Source organism: Grammomys surdaster, unplaced genomic scaffold, assembly GCF_004785775.1.
Source record: "Grammomys surdaster isolate TR1022 unplaced genomic scaffold, NIH_TR_1.0 60, whole genome shotgun sequence".
NCBI lineage: Eukaryota > Metazoa > Chordata > Mammalia > Rodentia > Muridae > Grammomys > Grammomys surdaster.
In genome coordinates, this window is record NW_021604562.1 from 9,925,001 (window position 1) to 9,951,210 (window position 26,210).

General features: G+C 39.0%; 2 protein-coding genes across 4 annotated transcripts in view; one reads left to right on the top strand and one right to left on the bottom strand.

Moving 5' to 3' along the window:
• Tmem255a (transmembrane protein 255A) overlaps nucleotides 1-14,999 on the top strand; it is a 51,482-nt gene extending 36,483 nt beyond the window's left edge. For both annotated transcript variants that reach the window (XM_028762341.1, XM_028762268.1), the window contains 2 exons: nucleotides 5,162-5,305; nucleotides 12,641-14,999. In XM_028762341.1, coding sequence (XP_028618174.1) covers nucleotides 5,162-5,305; nucleotides 12,641-12,805 — 309 coding nt within the window. In that variant the 3' untranslated portion in view covers nucleotides 12,806-14,999. The remainder of the gene's footprint in view (nucleotides 1-5,161; nucleotides 5,306-12,640) is intronic.
• Nucleotides 15,000-15,257: 258 nt separating this feature from the next.
• Nucleotides 15,258-22,600, bottom strand: Zbtb33 (zinc finger and BTB domain containing 33). 2 transcript variants are annotated; one of them, XM_028758528.1, is made up of 2 exons: nucleotides 22,507-22,600; nucleotides 15,258-20,035 (listed from the first exon to the last, which is right to left on the bottom strand). In XM_028758528.1, the coding sequence occupies exon 2, from the start codon at nucleotides 20,031-20,033 to the stop codon at nucleotides 18,012-18,014; it is 2,022 nt and encodes a 673-aa protein (XP_028614361.1). In that variant the 5' UTR covers nucleotides 20,034-20,035; nucleotides 22,507-22,600; the 3' UTR covers nucleotides 15,258-18,011. The 2 variants fall into 2 exon arrangements, with proteins under 2 accessions (XP_028614361.1, XP_028613620.1); XM_028757787.1 differs by having other exon boundaries at nucleotides 22,337-22,600.
• Between the last annotated feature and the right edge of the window lie 3,610 nt (nucleotides 22,601-26,210).

The window sequence follows — 26,210 nt, forward strand, 5'->3', positions numbered from 1 at the left end:
TCTTTTCCATCTTTGTGTGCATGACTGCGAATGCACAGCAGCACTCAGAACCGTCAGTAATGCATGTTGCCTCAATAACAGTACATTCCCTCTTTCTTTGCTTTCAAAACTTTTCTCATAATTTATTTGCTATGTTGGTAAACTTTATTCTCCAATTATGGAGCTGTTAGTTTTTAGCCATGGTTATTAATCTAGCTTCATATTAAAATTACCTGGAGTATCAAAAACAAAGCAAAACAAAGTAAAATAAGTCCACACATTTGAGTCCTTTCCCCAGACAGTCTGACTCAGCTGGTCCAAATGGAAACGCATCTAGCAATGGATTCTTGAGATCATTCCAGGTGATTCAGGTCTGTAGGTAGGCTTAAGGGTCACTGCTTCACATATCCTTAGAAAATGATTTTGTGCCTAAAAGGGATTTTATTTTGATTCAAGAAGTGAAATAAACAACTTCTAGACCCTTGGTTGTTTTTGTCCCCTTTAGGGTCCTCAAAGAACAGGATCCTGAATAGTAGTCTCTAATCTAACCCTAGATAGATAGTCGAAAGGTGGTAATGGTAAAATTAAGGGCCTTGTAGGTAACAAAAAAATGGAGTTTTGGTTACAAAGTCCCCAGAAGAACTGAGATGCTTAGGAATACTGGGTATTCTTGCTAGTGACTCTGTCATGAAAACCTTTCCATGTCCACCCCTAGTCTGTCAGTCTTGCTTCTCTCTCTTTCCCTTCTACATATTTCTCATTCCCTCTGTTCTTACTTCAAAAAACCCAAGCACTAAGGAGTTTGTATGGTAAGTATTGACGTGGCAGTCACTCTAGGAACAAATAAGATTTCCTGTCACCAGGGGAGCCTGAGGAAGGTTTTAGGAGACATAGGTGTTTCTGGGTTTAGGCTTTTTTTTTTGGAGAAAAAAATGCTATTGCTCTTGGAGGCTTTTCCCAGGAGAGGCTCATAGCAGGTGAGGGTTTCCTGAATAGGAAGAGCTTCCCAGACCCAGTGGAGGGGCTGCCTTGAGGACTGAATGCTGCTTTCCGGGATTTACCTGCAAGGTGATCCTCAGATTTTACCCCACAAAGTCACAGTGCTAAAAATTCCACTGTTTCTCTTCCATTTCGTCTTTCTCCTCCTTTTCTTCTTTTTCTTCCTATTTTCTGATAGACTTTGCCACTTTTTGTCTAATCTTCAAAATTAAGATGATTAAGAAATAAGGTAATTTGAAACTAGGATTTTATTCATTTTATATTACTAGTATTTGTTTATGTGTACATGTATGTACATATGTATGTATATGTGCCTGAGGTTAGGGGCATCTCATGGAGCTGGAGTTAGAAGCAGTTGTAAGCTTCCTCTTGTGGGTGCTGGGAATTGAACTTGAGTCCTCTGCAAGAACAGCACATATTCTTAATCTCTCTAGCCCCAGAGAGTAACATTTTAAATATGCTGGCTAATATGCCACATAGGTGTTAAAACCTTATATTACATAACCTCTCCAGTGATTTGATAAGTTTCCATGGTGACAGAAGGACTTGGGATGTGAAGTCAAAGTGTGCCTGAGAAAGACAACTTTCTTCAAAGAAAGTTCTGCAAGTTGGGAAGATGGAAGGAATGAGATGGTGATGTTCTAAGAAATACAGCCCTTCCAAGGTTTTTGGCCTTCTCTTCAAATACCAACCTATTTTAAATGTACAATTCAGTGACATTTGTGACATTCAAAATGCCACATTGGCTATGGCCTTTTCATTAAATGAAACTTGTAACCATGACACAGCTACTCCTCTTGTCCAGAACTATCAGAAACTATTAGTCTGCTATCATTATGGGTATGTATCTTCTGGATATTCCATACAAATGGACTAATATAAAACATGAAGTTCTGGGTGACTCCTTTCACTTACCATAATATTAAGACTCGTTTAGCTTTCAACATATATCAATGCTTCATTTCTGTTAATATCTGAATTATATTTCATTCTATGGACATGTCACATTTTATTTAAATCTATTAAATAATGTATATTTAATATATATTAAGTTTATTTAACTCTTTTAAAATTTATTGATGGACATTTGTTCCCACCTTTTCGGCTATAGAGAAATGGTGTTACAAACATTTATATAAATTCCCAGTTTTTTCGTATAAACTTGAAGTGGAAGTTTTTTTATTGTATGATGCTTTTATATTTAGCTTGCAGAGAGGAAGCCAATCTATTTTTCTCATCAGATATCATTTTATATTCTTGCCAATAGTATACAAGAATTCCAAATTCTCTATAAACTAATTCTAGTAGGCACATTATAATTTTGACTTGCCTTTCTATAATAGCCAATGATGTCAGGCTTATTTCATGTGCATATGGACAATTTGTATACCTTCTTTGGAAAAATTGTACATCTTAGTTTTTGACATCTATCTATCTATCTATCTATCTATCTATCTATCTATCTATCATTTATCTCTCTGTTTTTTTAGGCAGGTTCTTACTCTGTAGCCCAGGCCAGCCCTAATTGTACAATCTTCTTGCCTCAGCATCCTGATAAGTGGAATTATAGGCTTGTGCTACCATGCCTGGCTTTGTCTGTGATTTTATTTCTTCTTTTGAGTGTTTCATCTTTTTGTCGTTGAGTCCTAAGCATTCTTTTCATGTTATAGATACAGACTGTATCAAATGTATGATTTACTACAACACATGTGTTTAAGAGACTGATATTTCCCCACTTGGCTCTTAATTTTCCTGTCAAAAAAATCATTTAAGCTCACATGTATAGATTTATCTTTGAATTCTTCATCTCAGTTATTTTTTATGTACAGAGGATAGAGGATTCCATTGATTGTTCTGCTAGTGGCCATGTTCCCTTTAAAAGGGCTTTGTGCATATATTTTTGTTCAGTCTTTGTTAGCTAGCTTAGATACTTACCTCAGGTAGATATTAAGTACTTTAACCATTAATATATGAGCAAACAGATAAAGCAGGCTCAAGAGATTTGCCCCAAACTAAGTAGCAGAACTTGGACTGGAGCCCAGATCAACTCTTGCTCCTTCTATCCCACCCCTCCTGCCTCAAACTGACATTTGCCCAGTCTGTTCTGCTTCTTCAAGTTGTGTATCCCACACTACCTGCTATTTGCTTGGGAGCTTCCTTAACAGTAAGGGTGGAGAGCCAAAGAAAGTCTGAATATTATGAAACCAGAAGCTTGGGAGCTCTGTTGAACATCCATAGGAGAAAAGAAAAAAATGAAAGCAAAGGTCAGGGCAAAATATAGTTAGCTCATGGAATAAGAGAATTCCAGTGGGGGTAGAACATGAGGCCACCAAGGAGATGATGTCATCGAAATGAGAACAAGGTGTAGAAAGTTCTAGAATATAAATGTGTGAGCCAATATAAATATGTGGCCTAGGTCCAAATGGAGTTGGTGCCTGGCATGTCTGCTCCTTTATTACAGTGCTCTGTAATCTGTAGGGAGGCTCACGGGTACTGGCTGATGGAAAGATAGGAGCCACGTGCTGTGAGCTGGCAGCACTTCCATACAATGGGCTAGGAGCCACTTTTCTTTTCTTTTTTAAAGAGTTGTTGTAGAGTCCTGAAATGAAAAAAAGGGATGTCTTCACACCTTAACCAGACGTGCTCAAGGGTGGTCCTAAGGAAATGGACAGTGCAGTGTTGTTGCTTGATCAAAGACATGAGGATTAAGATGAATCTTGAAATAGTCAACATATATCCATGCATTTGGTTCCTAAGTGGCGTCTCTGAGTTTAGAATAAGTTAGAGAAGAATAATAGTGGCATTCTTTGTGAAATACATGACCATTGTCTCAGTAGACCCAGTTTGGCCCAGGCAAGATTGCTGTCACTATTTCCTGTGCCTCCTAGGAACCTTTTGTTTGACTAGAGCTCAGAAAATTCATGATCAGTAATGAGGAGGGGAATCTTACAATTGGAACTCCAGAATTTCAATGGAAGCAGACACACACACACACACACACACACACACACACACACACACACACACACTTGCACATCCGTAAGTACTGACAAGCATGTTTTCAAATCCCAGTTATCTATTTGAAACAGAATCAGATCATCCTTTGGCCATCTAAGTTGCATCATGCCTGCTCATCTCTTTGACCCCTGACCCATTCCTCTGCCCTTTTTCTCTATCCCCACTAGCTTGGACTCTTCAGCAGCTTTCCAACACCCACTCACTAGGTCTTCCTTTGATGTTTCTTCTGTGCGTCTTTCTCATTAATAGTTAACTTTCTTTCAGATATGATCCTGTACCCGTGATCTATTAAACATTCAGGAAATTTTTTTATAGATACAGTTTACATTGTTGGATTGCTTTCCTGTGGTTAGGCTTGATTTATTTAGATAAATAGTTTTGTTTTGTAAAAGCTGGCAGGGTACGTTTCAGATGGATAGGAGACCAAAGAAACATACTGTTATCTTTTAAATTTAAAGCTTTAGGAAAGTGACACAATGTGTATTAATTGCAAAAATATTGTCTTATATATTAAAAAGTAAGAGTTTCCATTTTTTCCTAATATTACTTCCCTCTGCAGAGGTAACTATCAATAACAGTTTGCAGTGAATCTTTTCAGAGTAATTTCTTTGTATTTACACACATAAATATGTAACTGCAATTTTTAGAATATGAACTAGAGCACTCTATATTAATTTATCACAGTAGCTTTTCTTTTTGCAGTACTGGGGATTGAATCCAAGGACTTGCACATGCCAGGCAAATGTTCTACTGCTGAACTATATCTCTAGCTCCACAGTAGTTAAAAAAATAACAATAGGGGCTGGAGAGATGGCTTGGTGTTTAAAAGGACTAGCTTCTCTTCCAGAGGACCTGTCATTTTCAACACCCACATGGCAGTTCACAATCATCTGTAACTCCAGTTCCAGGGAATCTGACATCGTCTTCCAACCACCTTAGGTACCAGGCACACACACGGATGCCCAGACATACATAGAGACAAAATATTAATTCACATAAAAGATAACAGTATATTCTGGAAAGCTTTGTCACTAAATATAGGTCTGAATATTTGTTTATCAATAGCTGGGTGATATGCTGTTATATATCTGTGCTGTGGCTTATTTAGCCACTCACCTAATGATGATGGTGTGTAATATATTGTTTGTAACTTGTTTTTCTGCAGAACCCTACTCTTCCAGCACTAAACTGCTCTGTTGAAAATCCCCATCCAACTGTTTCTTACTATGCGCGTCCCCAAGTGGCATCGTACAATACCTACTACCATAGCCCTCCTCATCTGCCACCGTATTCTGCTTATGACTTTCAGGTATGTTTGGAGAGAAAAAAAAACTCTTTATTCCCTGAGCTGTAACACAGTCCTTTTTATTGTCCTTGACTTATTTATAGAATCTTCTATTTGCTTTTGGAATTGATAGGGATTAGCCCAGGCTCTCTACCCCTGATAGCCTTTATCAGTGTGTAGGAACCAGTGACCAGATTAAGGACCAGCATGGATGGAAGACACAGGAAAGTGGGCTGAGCATGAAAGAAGAATAGAAATGGGAGGAAAACGGAGGAGGATAAGAGTAAGGTATCCCAAATTGTATTTAAATACACTAAGGGAATATAATTTGGCTGAGAGATGGCAGCCTGAATAAGTAACTATGAATCCCTGTTCAACACTGGCTTTTGCTATATAGGGAGAGGCATAGCCCTGAAACGTGACATAAGGGAACTCTGAGCCACAAAGGGGTCTGAATCAAACCTCCAAAGAGGAAGTCTTTTTCAAACACCCTAACTAGAACAACATAGAGAAAATACTTTTACAACACTCCCTGCTTTCTGTTTTGTTTCATTTGTTGTTTTGCTTTATCATATAGGTCAGAAATAGTGTTACCGAATTTGCACTTTCGACCTTTTTCTTTTGATCTGTGCCTAAGTGCAGGGAAATGGAAGCATAAAGGGGATTCATTGTGTCCCAAGCACAGACTGAGGAGGCACTTTGGAGAAACACATCAAGTGGGTCTTTACAAATGAATGGTGATTGTGCTCAAAGCTTTCCTGTACTATGACAAAACCCACCAGGTCAAAACAAGTTTCTAAACAGGAGAGAGCTATTCTTGCTCACAGTTTTGGAGACTTCAGTCTGTGACCAACTGGTCACACTGTGCTTGTAAACATTGTGTCACCTCCTCTGAGAGCTGGGGACCAAATCAGCCCCATCTGAACAAAGACCAGGTCTTTGTTTTAGGGGAAACTCTGAAAACCATTAACCAAATAAGAATCAAGTTACACTAAAATCTTGTGAACCCAAAACTTAGAGACCATAGGAAAACTCTTTTAAAGGAACCAAACTCAAAATGATTTTTGCTTCAATTGATTAGAGCCCATAAATGATGCAAAGGGACACAAACTTTCTGGAGCTATTTGTAGCTACTGTTTGGTAAGCAGAAATCTTTGGAGAACCTGATTTCAGGATTAGTTTACCAAAAATAGCTAAAACTTTAAAAACAGTTAGTTGCATATGGTTTGAAGAAGTCTATAGCTTTATAACAGGGTAATATAGACATAGATTTGTTCACGCCCATCAAATACAGTATCACTATCAGGAAAGGCTTAGAAAAATTATGTTGGAATTTGCATTAAAGCCTTGTAGCCACAGAAAGACAGCTTTAGTCTATTTTAACCAGTTAGGTGGTAACTATGTTCAAGACTAGCACAATGCCAGTCGTGACAGAGACAACATGTTTATTTTTTTAAGAGAATTCAACTCTGTTGACATTTAGTCAGGGATGGCATCATTCTCTTAGGGCCTACATAGTAAAACAAACAGTCCTCTGATAGAGAGGCTGGAGGCAGAAAACAAGATTCTTCTCCTTTTCTCTCTCCTTCCTTTTATTTCTTTTTCTTTTTTAAAATAAGTGTGTGTGTGTGTGTGTGTGTGTGTGTGTGTGTGTGTGTGTGTGTTGCCTGTGAGGGTACATGTGTGTGCGCCACAGCATGTGTGTAGAGGTCAGAGACAACTTGTTCTCTCTTCAGGGATTGAATGTCTGAGAGATTGAACTATATAGAAAGGCTAGCCTTGAATTTGTATCAGTACTTCTGATCCAACCTAACTGCTGGCAATAGAGGTGTGATCCTCCATCACGAGCTCTTTTCATATCAAAATTAATTGTATTGATTTTAGGAAGTTAGACTTTGTGGTGCATCTTCTAACTAGGGATAATAATATCTAGTGTGACAGTTAACACGAACTCTTAATAGGAAACTCCCCTCTAAGATATTCAGATATGTATTTGCCCATGATTTTCTGTTCAAATCTTACCCCAGGAATCAAAATAAGATTGGCAAATATTTCAGTGATGACTTGGATTGTTGGCTTCAGCTCAAACAATGCCTGGTCAGATACTGGAGATGGGGGATATGGCTATAGAAGTTGAGTAAGACAGTCCTTATATTAAATGATTTGTCTAGAGACTTAAGAGATGAATCAGAGGATCGTAGTCATGACAAAAAAAAAAGTAGATAAGTGGAGTGAGAAGGGCACTTAACCCAAAGAACCCAGAGAAGGAATCACAATTTAGTCACCCAGTCAAAATTTACAAAATTTACTCTGGAGAAGTTGAGATATTTAAGTGTGTAAAGCTGCTTGCTGCCAAGCCTGAGGACCTGAGTTCAATCCCTGGTACCCGCATGATGGAGAGAACCAGCTTCCACAAGTGGCAATCTGCATACCCATGGCATACCTATGTGCACACACACACAAATAAAATGTGTATATATACATGTATGTACATATGGGCATATATGTATATATTTAAAAATTAAAGGGCATCTATGTTTTTACCTTCATAATAAACCCCACTCCATTCTGGGTTTGTAACAAGAATATCAAGGATTATAGAGTTCTCTATTTTTTTCATTTGTTTGTTTGAGTTAATACTTTATAGTTAGACTGGCCTTGAACTCATGATCCTCTTGCCTTAGCCTCTCAAGTGCTGAGATTATAAACCTGTCTACTTTTCAGTAACAAGTATTATTTTCTGAGCAATTATACATCAATAAAATACTCTTGCCACTGCAATTTGTCAAGTTGTGATGACAAAATAATGGTAAGGTTAAGTGACTGCAAGTTCACATAAGTCAGAAGAGGAGGACAAGCATTTACACCCATAACTGCTGGTTCCTGATAGGAGTTTGAATAATTCTTTGGAGAAGCTATGAATCTGAGTGCCTATAGATTCCTTTCCCTGGTTAAATTAAAGATAGCTACACTTCTTACTGTTTTTTTTTCTCATGGGTTTTCTAAATATGACCTCAGGAAAGTTCTGTTTATTCTTTGTCATTAGATTATCAAGTTGATCTCTCCTGAAAGGAGGTTCCCTTGCTCCATCCATTTCCCAATTTAGGGGCCACTCAGATGTTTGCTTCCTGTACATTTCTGGTTCTTTCCTTAGGCTCATGCTGTCTTTTGTATTTCCCACTTGGAGTCTTTAGAGTTTTATGGTATAGGTCTTGGAGGGAACATTTTTATTTTTTTCTAGAACTTAGTATATAAGTTTAGGATTTTTTTATTCCCAAATGTACAATCACTTATAATTTCAAAAAAGGAAATACCAGTCTTCCAATAAAACATCTAACAGGCTGGGGAATGTTTACATATGATCCTAGATAAATAAAAAAAAGCAGTCTTTTCAGGTAGAAAATGACCTTCATTATAATCAGACTTTGAAAGACTTTCTTCTGAAAGACTTCATTTTGTTCATTTCTAAACAGGGTTATCTCTGTGACTCTGATTTGATCACTTACTTCTATTTTCTTTTTACTCTGAGGTTAACAGAAGAATGAGGGCAAAGATTCATGGTTTTAATTAGTGAATTAATTGTGTGTGTGTGTGTGTGTGTGTGTGTGTGTGTGTGTGTGTGTAAATTGAGCTTGGTGACACGTGCTTCTATGGGATGAATCATCTTACCGCCCCCCCCACCAGGGTTTTGTTTTTGTCCCTCAAAATCATGCGTTCGCTGGGTAATGATCCAGTTAGGAAGGCTGGGAAACATTTCCTGTGGTCAGAGTTGGGCAAGGATTTGTTTGGGGTCAGTTGGCCCTCAGGAAGTTGTGAGCCCTGAGTGTGAGGTGACAGACTATTTCAGTTTTATGCTCCGATGTGTCCTCACATTTAATGAACTTTCCATACTTCAAAAGAGGGAGGCTATCTGCTGAGATGGCTTCAGCCTGCTTGTCTTCCTGGTACCACTTCTCTTGCCTTTTGAAATCATTCCCTCAGGGCACCTTAGGTTTCAGCTAAGCTCAGATTCTATAGGGCAGTACCAGTTCCTACAGAAATTAAACTCAGTTGTAGTTTTATCTACAATCTCAAAGGTTCCCAGGCATATGTCCCAGTCTGGAATGTTAGGTTCATTCCTCTCCTTTCCGTTTTCTTCTCCATTTGGTGAATTGCCAAGTTTAAGTTCAAAAGTCTCAGCCTATGAAAAATGCAAATGGCGCTACTTATATTCTTTATTCAGTACCTGAAAGTACATGATGTTTCACTGAAGCCATTAAAAATGACTCATATAAATTGAGCTCATTTAATAAAAGGGTGGCTTCAACCCTGTGGGGGTGGGAGGAGTTGATGGTACAGGTTGCCTTGAAACTCAGAAAGCCATTTCTGCCTTTTCTTTATTTCCCCCTCCCCTTTCAACATTTCCTTTTATTATCCTTTTTTTCTAGTCTGCATTTTTCTTCTTTCTTTTATCTGCTCTTCTTTTCATATCCTTAACCTTTTATTTCAAGGGCAGAATGTAGGAGAAATGTTTTTAAGAACCAATAGATCTTGGAGTGTCCCTGCCTTTGAGACACAATTTCTCTAACTAGCCATTGTCACTAGGCAACCTTTTGTCACCAGGAAACCTTTTAGAATAAAATGTTCATAGACCTCCTAAAGAGAGGTGTATTTATCTTCCGAGAGATCTGTATAGATGTTGAAGGACGTGGACAGGCACGGGGCAGGTGAGGGGGTGTAGAGAGATACCTGTGTTCTTGAAGGACAGCTTCCCACTTAGCCCCATTAGAGAACATTATGTACCCTCTTACGTATATTAGAGGGTGGTCTGTAGGTCTCCCAGGCCTTAGAGGCATCTTAGAAAGCCAGAGCTGACTAGGCCAGTAGTGGGCTGACTACTTAGATGTTCCTTGTGCTTTGTGGTGTGCAGAGATTCAAAGCATCAGTAAAATTGAACTCTCACCCAAGAACAAAAACACACCAAGCCAGTTCTCTAGCTACAACAAAGCCAAGTATTTCCCAAGGTGCTTGACTGTTGCTAGGAAACTACACACTGGTACTGTGGGCTTTTTTCTTCTCCAACTCCCAAGGGTATGTGGACTGCAGCCAGTTAGCTCCCTAGCCCTGCCAGGAAGCTTCAAATTTATCCTCCGGATTTCCAGTTTTGGTCTTGGAGGGAAATGAGAATCACCTCTTGTCTGCTGCCCACCCCTCTGATAGTTATCAGCATGAAACTGAGAAGTGAGGGCCCAGAGGCTGTTGCACTAGCTTTGTTATTATTAGTGTACACAGAGGCTGTTGGATCAGCTTCTTCATTATCAGTGTACAACTGCCACCCACGGCAGCTGCCACCCACTGGAGCCTTTGTATGGCTCTCAGGAAGCAACTGACTTCAGCGCTACTGCAGACATGTCCTTCCCTTCTGTGGCCGTGAACACCTAAAAGTGCTCGGCTGCCTCTTGCCATCTCTATAGTGGGATTTAGGACAGAGTGCCACATACATGCTCAGGCACAAAGATTCTTGCCTTTTACTTTCCTCTCTGAGTAAGAGGGACATTTTTACTAGAAGAAAGCAACAAGAGAGAAGAAAAGGAGGATATATTACTACTTTTCTTATTGCTATGATAAAGTACCTGACAAAAGCAATTTAAAGACAAAAGGGGTTAGTTAGGTTTTTGAGACCTGGTCTCATTATGCAGTCTTGACTGGCCTGGAACTCTCTATATAGACCAGGCTGACCTTTAACTCACAGAGATCCACCTGCCTCTTCCACCTGGAATTAAAAGCCTTTGTCACTACACCCAGCCTAGGAAGGGGTTATTTTACTCACATTTCATTGTCCTGAGGGCAGGATAATGACAGGACTGACACCACACTCACCTTACTTTAAGTGAACAAGTTTGTCCGGTGATCTAGCAATGTGCGTGTGTGTGTTTAGAACATACCTATTATTAAATAATATAAACTGGACTATTTTAGTAAAGGAGATCTTCTTGGAGGAAGGGGGTAGTTTAAGCTTAGGAAGATTGCTTCTCTTGGTCTAGTCTCTGAAGTTATTGTATTGCTTTTAGTTTCTTTAGGTTCTCTAGCCCAGTTATTTAGTCATTATTCAGAAAATTGGTAGGGTGAAAGAAGAAGAGGAGGGTGGCAACTTTCTTCATGCCTAACATTATGTGATGCAGATATTTCAGTGTCTCATACAGGACCTAGGAATTTCTAGTGATTGTCTTCTCAGGAGTATAGACATCTGGCCTGGGGATGACTCTACCAACTAGTCTCATGCTCTGGAAGCCTTATGTCAAGGTTGGCCAAACATTGCTACAAGCATGGAAAGATGATATGATCCAAAGTGTGACCCCCTTCCACCTCACTTCCATGTTGAAATAGTACTTGAACTCTTGAGAAAATTTAGTGTAAGTGGCTCTAAAAAAAAGTACCAGATACTCATGGAGCCCAGATACACTAGAACACCTGCAGGCTTCCTATTCTGTGTGCTGACTAGGTGACCATGAACTGGTTTCTTAACTCTTACTGCCCTTGTAATTCCCTCCAATCATATTAGAGTAAGGCTATGGTGACGTTTTACCCACACTTTAACTGGTCCCTTCATTCTTTACAGATTAAGTGTCCTCATATGAGAGAGAATATGGGTTTTTTTTTGTCTTTCTGAGTTTGGGACATCATGCTTAATATTATACTTTTAATATCTCAATAGATTTATTTAAAACCCATATAGCTGCTCTTTTCCCAAAGTTAGGCAACAAAAAGTAAAACTGACTTCTCAGTCTCTCTCTGGCAAACTGACAAATTGTTCCTCATTCTTATCATTGGTTTTCTCACCCAATGCCCTTTTTAAGTCTATGGTATGTATGTATGGGTAATGAAAGGAATAGTAGTTTATAAGGAACAGGGCTTCATACCCTGGGACCCAAGCAAGCTAATTGATTTGTCTAACCTCAGTTTTAGTCTGTGACATGGGCCCCTGACTCCTAGACTTCCCAATGACATAGTCTTACAGAAAAGTTTTTTTCTAGGGATCAGTTATTTAACCTCATTAAACATTCTTAAACCCCAGATATTTTGAAAGACTAGTCGTAATGCTTCAAGCATCTCTTAGGAGAGGGGAACTGATGGGCTGAATGACACACAGAAAATGGAGTGATGTCTTCAAGAGGCCACACAGCAGAAGCAACAGGATCAAGTAACTGTCTAGAGGTAGAGTTAAAGGGGCAAGGGAGGATCCCCAGTGTTTTCAGCCTGAGTGACTTGATGTGGGGCTGTTTTACAGGAACCAATTTGGTGTATATTCATTTTAAATAGTAATGGCTATAGAAGGAATTGCAAACTCACTGCCTGAGCTATTTTCTCTTCCTTACACAGCATTCCGGTGTCTTTCCATCCTCCCCTCCTTCTGGACTCTCCGATGAGCAGGAGCCCCAGTCGCCTTCTCCTTCACCCAGCTACATGTGGTCCTCCAGTGCGCCACCCCGTTATTCTCCACCTTACTACCCACCTTTTGAAAAGCCACCACCTTACAGTCCTTAAAGAGGAATACCTGTCAGCTATTGAGATTATTGTGGCTTTTGTATTTCTGCTCTAGTGGAAGTGTGTAGGGTACATCTAAAGTGTGACTCTTCTACATAAAGTTTTACAACAGCTTGCCAAGCTAGGGAAAGATAGGGATGAAGTTTATTCATTATCAGGGGAGGGCAGGATTGGCTAGGCCAAACCCAGTACTTCCAAGAAAGGAAGTTCACTAAGCAGGGCTGAGGAGCCAGTCCAGCAAGAAGCTTGGCTTCTTCAGATCTGCATTTCTTGATGCTCCACTTCTATACAGTACAAGTGTGGCTGCCATCTGCTACACTTTATGCAAAGGACTGTTGTCCTCAGGCCCTTGGTAGATGGCCATGGATAGCACCTTGGTTGAATCACCTGGTCTACAGGCTCTATCTTTCCCTACCATTAATGTCACTCTTAGGAAAATTTCCTAGCTGATTGGGCTACACAGTAGTTCCAATACAGAAAGTTCTGGCTTTTTGTTTGCTCGTGTCTGAATATTGAAAAAAAGCTGCCCATATCTTTACTCTGTTCTCCGAGTCTTGTAAAAATGGCTGTTGTGACCATTCAGCTCAGCTTTTGTGACTGGCACCTTCTAAGGGGAAACGTGCAATAGTCCCTTATCTTGAGTGGTGAGAGATCGGGACTGATAGAGAAGCACTGAAATACAGGGCAACATGTGTACGGTTTTCAGATCTCAGTATACATCTGACAACTTAGGAGACATTGTTCCTACTACATGTTGCAGTATTACAAAACACATTTGCTACTGGAGATATAAATCTTACAGTTGAAATTCAGAGTTTAAAAATGCTAGATTAGATTGGGTCATGGTATGAATTGTTACCTATCTTTGTGACTATTTAATCTTCAGCTATTGTGCTTTAACCCCAGCAAACCGCACGATCCTGCACCCTACCACTGAAAACTCATCTGTATTTTAATGCTACTGCTCTTATTGGTCCTTTTTTTTCTGTCGATATCAAATTGTGACAGCATTCAATTTAAGATTATGAAAATGTTATAATGCCATTTCAAGTCTTCAAGACCTCAAATATAGCCAACTTGACAAATTCTTAAGCGTTATGCATTTAAAACCCATCTGGCATATTGTGGTAGTTATATGGTTGTTTTAATTATACAGAGCTTTAAACCATCAAGCTGTTAAGTTAAAACACTCTGGCACCCATGCCTTCACTCCAGCATGAACACGTTCACTGGAACTTTATTTTAACCTGAGAAATGGTTTAAAAGAAGATTGATAATCCTACACTGGTATTACGTAAAAGTACAGGAGCTACAGAGGATACCTAATTAGGCAGTTGTGCAAACACGAGAACACACACTGGAAACATTTCTAGCCCATTTCGCTGTCTCCCATCTTTGACATTTGGAGGCAGCAGACAAATGCTGGTGCTCCCATCTATCTTGTAGACACCTGGTCATCAAGAACCACCAAGGCACAACAAGTGCACTCACTCTTCACAGGAAATGTTTGCGAAATATCCAGTTTAACTTTCAATGTCATATTCTCTTATCCAGACTTCAAATCCGAAAGACTACAATTCTTTTATGTTACACAAAATTACTGTTATTTTTACAGCTCTGAACATATTAAAATTCTATTGGATTTCAAAAAAGGACTAACGATCAATTGACTTCTACAAATATCTAAGGGTTTTTTCTTGTCATTTACACTTTACCCCTTGCTTTAGTGAATGTGTATATTTTAAAGGCATCATTACAAAGTCTATCTTTAATGATCACATTTCTTAAAGTGTTAAGATTCTATGACTCATTTCTATGTATTTTTTTTACTTTACAAAATAACTTGAAACAGTATAGATTTTGTAACACTTAATTTGAGCAGCTTTTTTTATTACATTGAATTATATCAAGTGCATGCTACCATGAAAAGTTAATATTTGCTGCTTCACTTCTGCAAAATATTTGCTGTTATGAAGGAATTTGTATTTCCAAATGTATCTTCACTGCATTTTATAACATTTACTGCTTTCTTCCTAATTCTGCTTTAAAGTATTGAACTGGGCATGAAATATTAAAATATTAATTCAATACCTGTATAAACTAGATGTTGCTTAAAATCTGTATCACTGCCATGTTGGAAACGTCAGACAGCTTTTGTGATGTTTCAAATTAATAAAATTATCCTCCCTATCCACTTATAGTTATCCATGTGGTGTGTACAAAAGTACAGCAATACTCTAAAACAACTGGGAATGCCAGCTTACTTTTTAACTGCAATGGTACAACAATGGGGCATCCTTAACCAAAACACAAAACCTAGTAACAATTTCTGCCATGCTGTCATAAGAAACACAGCTTCTCTCCTGCTATGGAAAAAAAAACTATAAAACAATAGGATTGAGAGCCTATATAATTCATTCACCACAGTATTGTAAAAAAATTCACTCAAAAATTAGAATGAATACGTTTTATTTTGTCATAAACTCTATGAACTAGTATCAGGTAATGGTTAATGAAAAGCAGAACTTATGTCACAATAAGGAAGATTGTACAAATATGAAAATTACAGTAATTGGGGAAACAAGGTTTCATATGACTAACAGAGGTAAAGAAGCCAGTGCTATTGAATTTACATTTAATTCCTCAAAAGACACACACTATAACATTTTAAATGCCTACAGCAGGGTTCATTTGTTTTTATCTTTTTAGTCCAATGGAACAAATTCTTCAGTGACTCTGTGTAGAGGATAGTGACCACCAAAATGATAACAAAACATCTCCATTTAATCTTCCAAAAATGCTATAATCTTTTTAAAATGTTGGCTTTTTCTTTGAACAAACTTACTATTTCAAATAGATTCTACCAAAAATAACTACAGATAATTTAGCAGTTGAGCAAAATCGAAGCCAACTTGAAAGAAAAATAGAAAAATCACTAGTCAGAAAGCTAAATAAAAAAATTAAAAAAATATTCACAGTAGATTTTTAAATAGCATTTTGCTACAAAATTCCAATCTAATAATGGCTAGGAGTAAAGAGTTATTGTCCAGAGGAGTATTCCACAAAAAACTCTGAACTTTGGATATATAAAGTTATTTTTAAAAATCCCCAAACACATGTAAGAGTCTTCCTGGCCAAATTACAATTTAACTTTCTAATTCTTTTCTTCCCTGCATACTCCATAAGCTGCTTTTCAGTAGGCACAAAGTTTAGAAGTTCTTATTAGAGACTGACAGAGCACAGCACCCATGGTGAGTCACTTTACCAGTGTTATTCAGAACAGACAGTTTTTCCATTATAGAATTTCCAGTTTGTTGTAACAGGCTTATAGGAGCTAGCAAGTTTTACTATGACAAACCGATTTTACTTAGCAGCTCACACCGCAACGCCATTACCACTGACACTGGTAGTAGTAGTTCTGTCTAACTGCTGAGACTGCGTTCATGAAGCTCACATTTCAATTGAGAACCTTTTTGAGCAGAACCTATACTCAAAAGGTAATGCCATCAATAGCTACAGAGAAAGGAAATGAATATTGTGATCAGAGTCATGAGTTTTAAGTTTTCTAACAGTTAGCTTATGATGGTTTGAAGGCCTAAGCTTACTAAAAAGAAAAGGTAAATGTACAGTACTCTACTTCTCAGTAAGCGGGGACTACCCTTTCCCTTTGTATTTCTGCAAATACTGATTCTTGATACCCTTAGCTACCAACTTAAGATACACTTAGAATTTTATCTTCACACCTAGTTTACCCAGAAGAATGACCTATATATGAAAAAGTATGATTAAAGCTTTAAGTTCAATGTCAAGAAATAGACAAAAATACAGAGAATGAAAATACCTATGCTGAACTAAGAAGTACATAAGCAAGGTCACAAATGACTAACAACTATCTAACAACGATTTTCAGTATCTATTATTTTTTCCATTGCAAAACATTGTTACATTTTTACAGAATTGTATTAAATCTGTTATAAATGCTAAACTATATATCTGTTCCAACCTGCTTTCTTTTATTACTAGCTCTTAGGTAAATTTTAAATTCTTCTAAGTGTTTAAATATGTGCCATCTTAAAAGGAGGAAAGTTGGTATTATTGTCAAACAGGAAGTGATATGCCTGCAGTATTCCAGTTATGGTTTCTGCTATAATAGAGCAGCAGTTTGTACATGGATTGGAACTTATTTTAAGGGGTTAAAAAACTCAAAAGACCTTGTTGAAATGACAGTTCTAGATTGCCATTTAAACTACTTAAAGTGAAAACTTCCCACTGGAGATTCTAACATGAGCATTTAAAAGCTGTGCCAGCAGCCTCCCACCCCAAAACCACAAGTCTCATCTATGGAATCTCAACAATTACTAGCATTACACATAAAGATGCATTTGGTGTAATAAATTCACAGCATTTTGTGGGAACATTTTTAATCATAATTAACAAAAGGAGGTCTCCAACTCAACTGCTGCTATCATATAAAGGCAGAAGAGCAAAGAGAGGCACAAAAGAACCTCCTGTCTGCACTACATGCATGTCTGCTAGCTTGCCCTACCCTCAGGACCATATTTTAAAGGTATACAGTAGCCTTGCCATCAAAATCAGAGTATGGCAATATAAGCAATGGTTAATCCTAGTTAGCTAAAACTAACTCAAGTCTTCTTAGGAGAGACCTGTTTGTATGATTATTTTGTGGTGGGAGAGAGGCAGAAGGCTGGTCTCCATTTAGACTGACAGAATAAACCACTAAGTGAGGACTTACTTTGATATTTACTAGCACAACTTTTGGACATTACTTCTTATGTCATATAAAACACAACACACTTAGTCTTAATATTAAGAAACTGAAACATCAGCAGTAGAGTGTTAACCTGGAAGAGGAACATTATAAGCTGTACTAGAGTATGTTAGTAACTCCAGTAATTCTCAAAGAATGGTTACATTTCTTCAAAATCTATTCAGAAAACTATGTCCCTGGCACCTTTAAAAATTTGCCTTTTTAAATGAGCTGAAAACTAAACTATACAGATACTTCAGGGGTGTTCAATCTCTACTCAAACTTTTCAGAAGAACTGCTTCGAAAAATCAGCAATGCAACTAGGCTTTCAGAGGACATGGTAGATCAAATTAACATGCTTTCACGTTGACTTGTTTTATAGGTCTTCTGAAATCCCTGCCCCTTTATTCAACCCAAACTTTCTGATAGTCCAAGAGTTCAGTAAGATTCTGGTATTATGAATTCGAATTCAGTACTGCCGTCAGTTACATTCTGTTTAAAAATGGAATCATTTTCTTGCTGAATAAAAATATCTTCCCAGAATGTTGACTTGTTCTGAGGCGGAGTAGATGTGGTCCCTACTGGAGGCTCTTTTCCAGCATCAACCTTATACCCAACAGCATCATCCTTCATAACAGGCATGGCACTTGACTTATCAGAAAGGTATGCATACTGTCTGATCTGTAAAGACTTGCATGGATGTAAGCGATAAAGCTTTGAGTCCCCAGAAGGATCTTGACTATGAACTGACTTTATGTGTGAAGACATAAACTGATAGTTAATGAAAGATTTGCCACACGTTAAACACTGATACCTTCGCTCCCCTGTGTGGTGAATTTCATGCTTTGTGCGATATTCTGCAAGAGGAAATACCTTATCACAGTAACGGCATTGATACTTCTTCTCCCAAGAATGAATGTTAAAATGTCTTCGCAAGCTTGTAAGACATACATATGACCTTTTGCACACAATGCAAATATAATAGATCCTCCCATCTACTATTAACTCATAGTGATCATCATGTTTTACTTTCATACGCTTGTTTGATGGCTCACTGCCAGATGTTTTTGGTAGCTCATTCTCCAGTTTGGCCTCCCCTCCATCAGGGTCATCTTTGACAGGGATCACTATATCATAAGTATCTTCACCGATATTTGCATAAACCTTGCAACCAGTTGATAAGCCTTCAATTTCAGTAGCTGTATCTAATGTAATGATCTTCTGACCCTCCATTACATGTTTTGACCTTAAACCTGCATCATTAGTGTTTCTGGTAATGACATCTGAAATTTTTAAAGAATTGGAAGGTGGCTCTTGAGGAAGTATAGGAATCTGCATCTTCTGTGTCAATGATCCATCAAAAGTGGTACTTTTGGAGGTATCAGCCTGTGGGACCAAAGATGTATTACTGACTGCTGAGTCTGGACTGGAGCTAATGATGTCATCATCATCATCTATAATTTCTTCTTCTTCCTCAGCCTTGTTTCCTGTTAAAACAGCACTGTCTGGCGTCTGCTGATTCTGTACAAGTAAATTGACTGAAGAGGACATATGATTTGGGAGTGAAGAACTGACACTTGGTGGTGCAGTAAGTGGAGCCTGATTTAACAAAATAATGTTAGGAGTCAGATGTGTTGAAGCTGAAGACACTAGCAATTCTTCACTTCCTTGTGTTTGGCTTAGAGTTGCCTGATTCACAGGAGTGGGAAGTTGAGTAGGTGTGATGTTTGTTAAAGGGGGAGAGTTAGTGCTAGTACAAGGTGTCACTTCTGAAATAGCAACAGAGGCTGGGTTAGGCTGGACCTGTGTCGCTGTGTTGTTACTTGGCAAATCCTCCTTTGCAGGCAAAATTTCAGAGCAGAAAATGACATCATCATCATCATCATCATCATCATCCGAATCAGTAACAATGATCTTTTTCGTTTCATAATCTTCAGCAGATAGTGAAAAAGACTCAGTTATAATGGGCATTACTGTAGCCCCATTTTCTTGGGCTTCATCTTTCGATTTTTCTATGTCAAGGCTTTTGTCACTAGAACTAGAAGGTAAGGTCTCAGCAGTACCATCCTGTGCTGTACCTGATATGCTTTTAACCTGTGACAGCGGGACACCAAGCTCTGCTATAAATTTCACTCCTAGTAACTGCCCCGATTTAATTAACTCGTCAAGTAAATCTGCTCTAACACGGACAATCTTGGAACTGTAGATATAGTTCAGAATTTCTGCAAAAATCTCAGCCCTTATAAAGCTCAGTTCAACAACTTGCCCAGCAACTGAGAAGAGCTGATGGAAGTATGTACTCGAGGCTGAAAGGACGTTCCTATGGGCCCGGAATTTTCGGTCTTCCACAATAACAGTAACGTCACAAAAGAGTCCATGGCCACGCTGTTCATTCAAGGAGCTCAGCAGACTGGCAGAGTATTGAATGTCTGTAGCAGAAATCAGTTTTCGACTCTCCATGCCTAAGAGGGAAAGAGGGGAGGATTAGGGAGGAAAAAAACCCAAAAGTACGTGACTATTCAGAATGTGAGGTATAGATGTGTTAGATAGTTTATTTAAATTTTAATCAAAATTTGGTCTAAATCTTAGCTTCTAAATATGCTGCTTACATATATACTAGCTTTTGACCGTGTGCCAAATCTTAAGACTTACTCTGAGAAAAGTCAAAAAAGCTTTAAATTGCCATGCAGATCTGAACAATAATCTCCTTGGTTATCTTCCTTTGAAATTCAGGAAAATAATATATTTCCATTAATCACCCTTTTAAAATTAGAATTCACTTTCCTAGCCCCAATTCTATTTTATTTTCTTTCAAAAGATCAGAGTTGGTTTTTTTTGTTTTGGTTTTTTGAGACAGGGTTTCTCTGTGTAGCCCTGGCTGTCCTGGAACTCACTCTGTAAATCAGGCTGGCCTCGAACTCAGAAATCCACCTGCCTCTGCCTCCCAAGTGCTGGGATTAAAGGCGTGCACCACCACTGCCTGGCGAGATCAGAGTTTTTAAAACAAATCTTCATCATCAAACATATAAATTACTTCTGCAAATGAATGGTTTAAATGCCAGAACAGTTTAGTGTGTTTAATATTAAGTCTGAAATTTATACTCTCTTCAATTTCAGCTATAATTTTATTAGTTAGATCCTATTCAAAAGTTCACCCTCACAGGCAAGGACAATTGCAGATACTGACAATTACTGCCTCATAATTTCCCATTATTTTTACCTACCTCTTACCCTTCTATTCTTCCCCATACACTTTCCAGAGGTGCACTGTTGAACAGAGCACCAAGTGAAGTCAGTATATACTCTCTCGAAGAAACAAGAAAATAGAAAGTATTCCACCTCAGTGCTTATTTATATAAAAACTGCAAACATATTCTTTTGGTAAAAAAAAAAAAGATGTTCACTAGAGTAAGAACCTATTTCTCTTCAAATGAGTTAGTAAAATCAAGAACAGTAATTTATTGGAACAGAGGCAGTATTACTACAGAGAAGATAGCAAGTGCTTCTCCTGTGTAACATTCCAAACACTTTGTTTTTGCACTTCACAGAGGCTATCCAGTTAACAGTGCACCCAGAGTGCACAATGGGCCCGTATGCATTTTATAATACTTATAAACACAAAACACATTATATATGAATATTATGCATTAACCATCACTTGGTAAGTACATATGGTAAAGAATTATTTTATTAATAACTTACTGAAGAATGTCACTGTCACCTGGTACTTTATGATACACACATACATACTCACACATAAACACACAGGGAGGCCAGAGTATCTCTGTATTTAGAATATCATAGCTTAACAAACTATGGGCAAAAGTGTAAAAGTCAATAATTAAAACCATGTTAGCTATTCCATTTTAATAGCATCAAAGACTTACAGACAATCACAAAGGCATTCATCACAAAGTGTGACCTTTACACAATCTGCCAACAATCCAAAATATGAAGGTTTCAACAGAAACCACTTTGAAGTGGAGAGGTTTCTGTATATGGCCACATGATTTTTATCATTGGGATATGTTTTTTTCCAACATGGGAATGACTCAAATGTAGGTGTCTTGGTGACACTGGAACCTGGTTTTATTTTGTTTAGGTAACCAGGTGGTCAGAGCTAGCCCAGGATCAACCCAAGCGGGTCTCAAACCTTTCCTCCCCAGAGATTTGTGATCTGACTATGGAAAAGTCATCTCGCAGCATTGTGCAACCAATCTTATACTGTCTGCTGGTTTAGAGGGCTGGTGACAGTAGGGAAGAGATAAAAGCCATGGACCAGAGAGTGAAACAAACCAACCCAGGGTCCCTGCGGCTGCTGAACATCTCTCTTCCACCATCTCCCTCTTCTCCGTTTGAACTTAGATGCAATTGAGTTTTTAAACACCAACTCACATGAAAAAGCTAGCCTCTTGCAAACAGAGATGGAGATGCAAATAGCAGAGCGAAGGCAGAAGGACTGAGGGATGTTGGAGAAAGTAGGCCTAGCTCTTAGGGTGCTCTGTTGGGGGTGGCGGGCCATGTGAAGCAGTAAGCTTTGTTGTGTCCATAGAAGGATCTAAAGAGGAGGATGGGCCCCATAGTAAAGCTCAATCAAACTAGTAGAGAGGTGGAAAAGGAGCCCCTCTCCCCGCCCCCCAAAACGGCAGAATGGCGAGGGAGAAAGCCAAGTGGCGTTGTCCCCCACGCCCTAAGGCCTATCCAAGGGTAGTGAGTGCCTCTGGCACTGGACAGTGAAGGGGACCACGCACGCTGCGCCTTACCGGTTCTTGTAGCGTTCCTGGACCCACACAAAGAAAGAGCCGAGGAGCCGGGCCTCGGGCTCCGCTGCTTCCTGGTTCAAGTGAGGCGACCGCAAACGTAGGCGCGGCCAGGGCATGGAAGGCGCAGGCGGGCTCAGTCTTCCCGGCCCGGTGCCCAGCCCACTCCTCACCTGCTCCGCTGCGGCCGCTTTCTTCTCCTCCTGCCGACGAAGGGCCAGCGTCCTCCCCCAGGAAGCCGGACTCCACAGTGCTCCTGCTACCTCTTTAAATGTCGCTCCAGTTTCCGCCGACGTCAAAGCGGCTTCCACGGACGCTGCTCTGAACGCCCGCTCCACCGACAGGGGACGCAGCGTAGGAGGCGTGGCGTCCTCGCCTTCCTCTTCCGAGAGCAGCCCTGGGTTGTCCGGAAGAGCCCGAGGCTGACCTTCGGCTCTTTCCGTGACTGAAAAGTTCTTTTTAATTCTTTTGCAATGTTCAGAGATCAGCTGGGTGGGAAAGAGAAAGACCTGATGAGCATATTTGGAGTGGAAGGGAAGCTAGTCTTGCTTATTCAAACTCTGTGTAAGCCCTCAGGGCTTAAAAATGTCCAGATGTTGTATAAATTTCATCTCTTTTCTGTGTTTGAAATCTGTCATGTTAGCCTGTTGCTTGGATGATAAGCCACCTCGAATATAATCTGCATATTAAAATTTAACTCATAATAATTCAAATTGTAGGATAATAAGATAATCAAATTACACTGCTTACTTTTAAGAAGAAATCTGTGTTCTCATAACTCTTGCTCCTTTTTTTTTGTTTTTTGTTTTTTCGAGACAGGATTTCTCTGTGTAGCCCTAGCTGTCCTGGAACTCACTCTGTAGATCAGGCTGGCCTCGAACTCTCGAACTCAGAAATCTGCCTGCCTCTGCCTCCCAAGTGCTGGGATTAAAGGCATGCGCCACCACCACCCGGCCTTTTCTTCTTCTTTTTTTTATTTTTTTATTTTTTTCTCATAACTCTTGCTAATCGAATGTTAAATGGTGCGTGCAGTACCTTGTTAACTCCATTTCTCTTAACATAGAGATCACATTTGATTTGCAGCAAATATACACCAGGCCCTGTGGGATAGAAAAGCAGATAAGGCAAGTTTCTCTCTTTTCAGTGGGCTCAGTAGGTACAAACACATGAATAAAAGAAGGAATAACAAGCCCAATAGTGTCAAATGAGCCCTATCTTGAAGGGCAATAATATTTGTGTTATCACTATTATTTCCATAACATTTCATCCTCAGAAGCACTTAAGAGTCTTACATATAACTGTTGGTGATTGTTTAGCGAATAATATGGCTGAGTAAAATCCCACTGTGTGTAGTTTAAAACATATTCATTGCCCATCCATGAATTGATGGACACCTAGGCTTGTTTCCACATCCTAGCTATTGTGAACATAGCAGATGGAAACATGGGTGACTATGTATCTTTATAGTAAGAAATATTGTTCTTTGGATATATGTCCAGGAGTGGTAGAGTTAGGTAGGTCATATGTTAGATCTAGTTCTAGTTTCTGAGGTACCTCCACACTGATTTCCACAGTGGCTGCACCATTTTGTAGAAACTCCAGTTTACTTGTTACTTTTCCATTGTTGTGATAAACACCATGACCTAGGCAACTGTAGAAGAAATAATTGATTTGGGCTTAAAGCTCCAGAGGGTAAGAGTCCATGATAGCTAAGTTGAGGGAGCAGATACGGTGGTTGAAACACTGTATAGTGTATATATATATACTGCACACAAACACACACAAAAAGGGGGAGGGAGAGGGACAGGGAGAGAGGGATATTTTATAGTGAGCTTATCCAACTGGAGGATGAGACCAAACAAACTTTGACTGTGTGACAGAATGTCATTTGTAAGATGGAACACAAGACAAAGCTATTAAGTTGCTTAATATACATTAAGTGCATATTAAATAGTATCAACTCTAGGCCAGTCAAGGTTCTAGGTATTGTGGACAGAGTTGTCATCAAAGCACAATTTCAGTCTTCATGAAACTTACGTGCTAATGGGAGGAACATATAATAAACATATAAAACTATATAATTTAAACATATAATATAGCAGCTGTTTGGGTTTGAATGTGAATGGCCCCCATAGGTTCATATGTTGGAATACTTGGGTTCCCAATTGGTGGAAGTATTGGGGGAGTAGTAAGAGGTATGGCCTTCTTGGGTGAGGTATATCACTGGGGGCTAACTTTGAGATTTCTAAAGAACCAATGCAATTCCCAGTTTTGTTTCTCTGCCTCCTGCTTTTGGATCAAGATGTGAGCTCTCAGCTGTTTTGCCGCCACGAGCTTCAAACAAAGACCATATGCAGAATCAATAGGTTGTGTTTTTTGTTTCGTTTTTCTTTCAGGGAAAGAAAACATATGCTCCAGGAAACTGTGGAGTGTCACACAGTACCAGGATATTAGAAAGAATCTATTTGTGCTAGTCTTCTGATGTGTGCCTGTGAGCTCAGCTCCTTAGGAGGCTGAGGGAATAAGGTCAAAGCTGTGAGGCCTCCCTGAGCTACAAAGCCAGTTCAAGGTCAGCCTTGGCAACTCCAGTGAGGCCTCTTTTCAACAAAGAAAATTAGAAAATAGCTTGGGAGGTAACTCAGCAAAAGAGCACTTGCCTTGGGTTTAATCTTCAGTACCAAGAAAAAAAAAAACCATTAAAGGAGTTGGGCAATTTGAAGAGCTGGGCAATTTGAAGGTGGGCCTCTTATTTATAGTGGGTACACACTTAAGTGAGAGCAACACCGTAATTGGGAAAATAGCAATCTCCTATGTTACACAATAGGGGACATTCATTGGTTCCTGGGTGGTGTATTGACCTTGTTATGCCAGTGCTTAGACAAAATCATTTCATTTAGACTCACTTGATCATTTTCCCGTGACCTAGCTTAGTGTCTTGTGGTTTTATGTCAACAAGAGAAAACCCTGGCAAGTTGTAAATGATATCAGAGGTTGGACAAATGCCGCTTTCTCAGACAGCAACTGAAAAGCCTAATCCAAGGAACAACTCTTAGAAATGTTGAAGGAAACAGAAAAAACAAGAGTGGCTGTCACTTCTTCATTAGAAAGGAGCCGTTGTGACTAGCTATGTAACTCAGTGGTAAAAACACTTGCTTAGCATATAAAGGCCACGTTTAATAGATAGTAACACACACACACACACACACACACACACACACACACACACACACACACACATCCCAAGCAAGCAAGCATCCAAACAAAACTTACACAATTCATGACTATCTCCAATTTGATGACCATGGTGGTGCATGCTTATAATACCAGCCCTTGGTAGGCTGAGTCAGGAAGATTATGAGTTAAGGCCAGTCTGGGTTCTAAATTTTGAGTTCAGGTTGTGAAGCTTTTCATCCTTTACCTACTGAGCCATCTTGCCACACTCAGAGTAACTATGAGACATATTTATACTAAAACAGTATTTATGCTTTATTTGAAATTCAAATGTAAGTAGGTCTACTGTATATTTTCCTTTTATCAAATCAAACAGAACAAAAATAAACACACTGTAAGTTAATTGGATCCTCTGAATCTGTGTGGGAAATAATTCGAATACTTTCTCCCTTTTGTAACTATCTATGGCTGGGTGTGGTGGTTCATAGCTTTAATTTCAGCACTTGGAGGGCAGAAGCAGGCAGATGTCTATGAGTTTGAGACCAGCCTGGCCTACACATTGAGCATTGTGCCAGCCAGAGCTATAGTAAGACCCTGTCTTTAAAAATAGTAAAAAAAATACATTAATTTCAACCTGTCACTCATGGCTGTGGCATTTTGTTTTAATTGTAAAGTAAATAGTACATGTAAGATACTTAGTATAGTA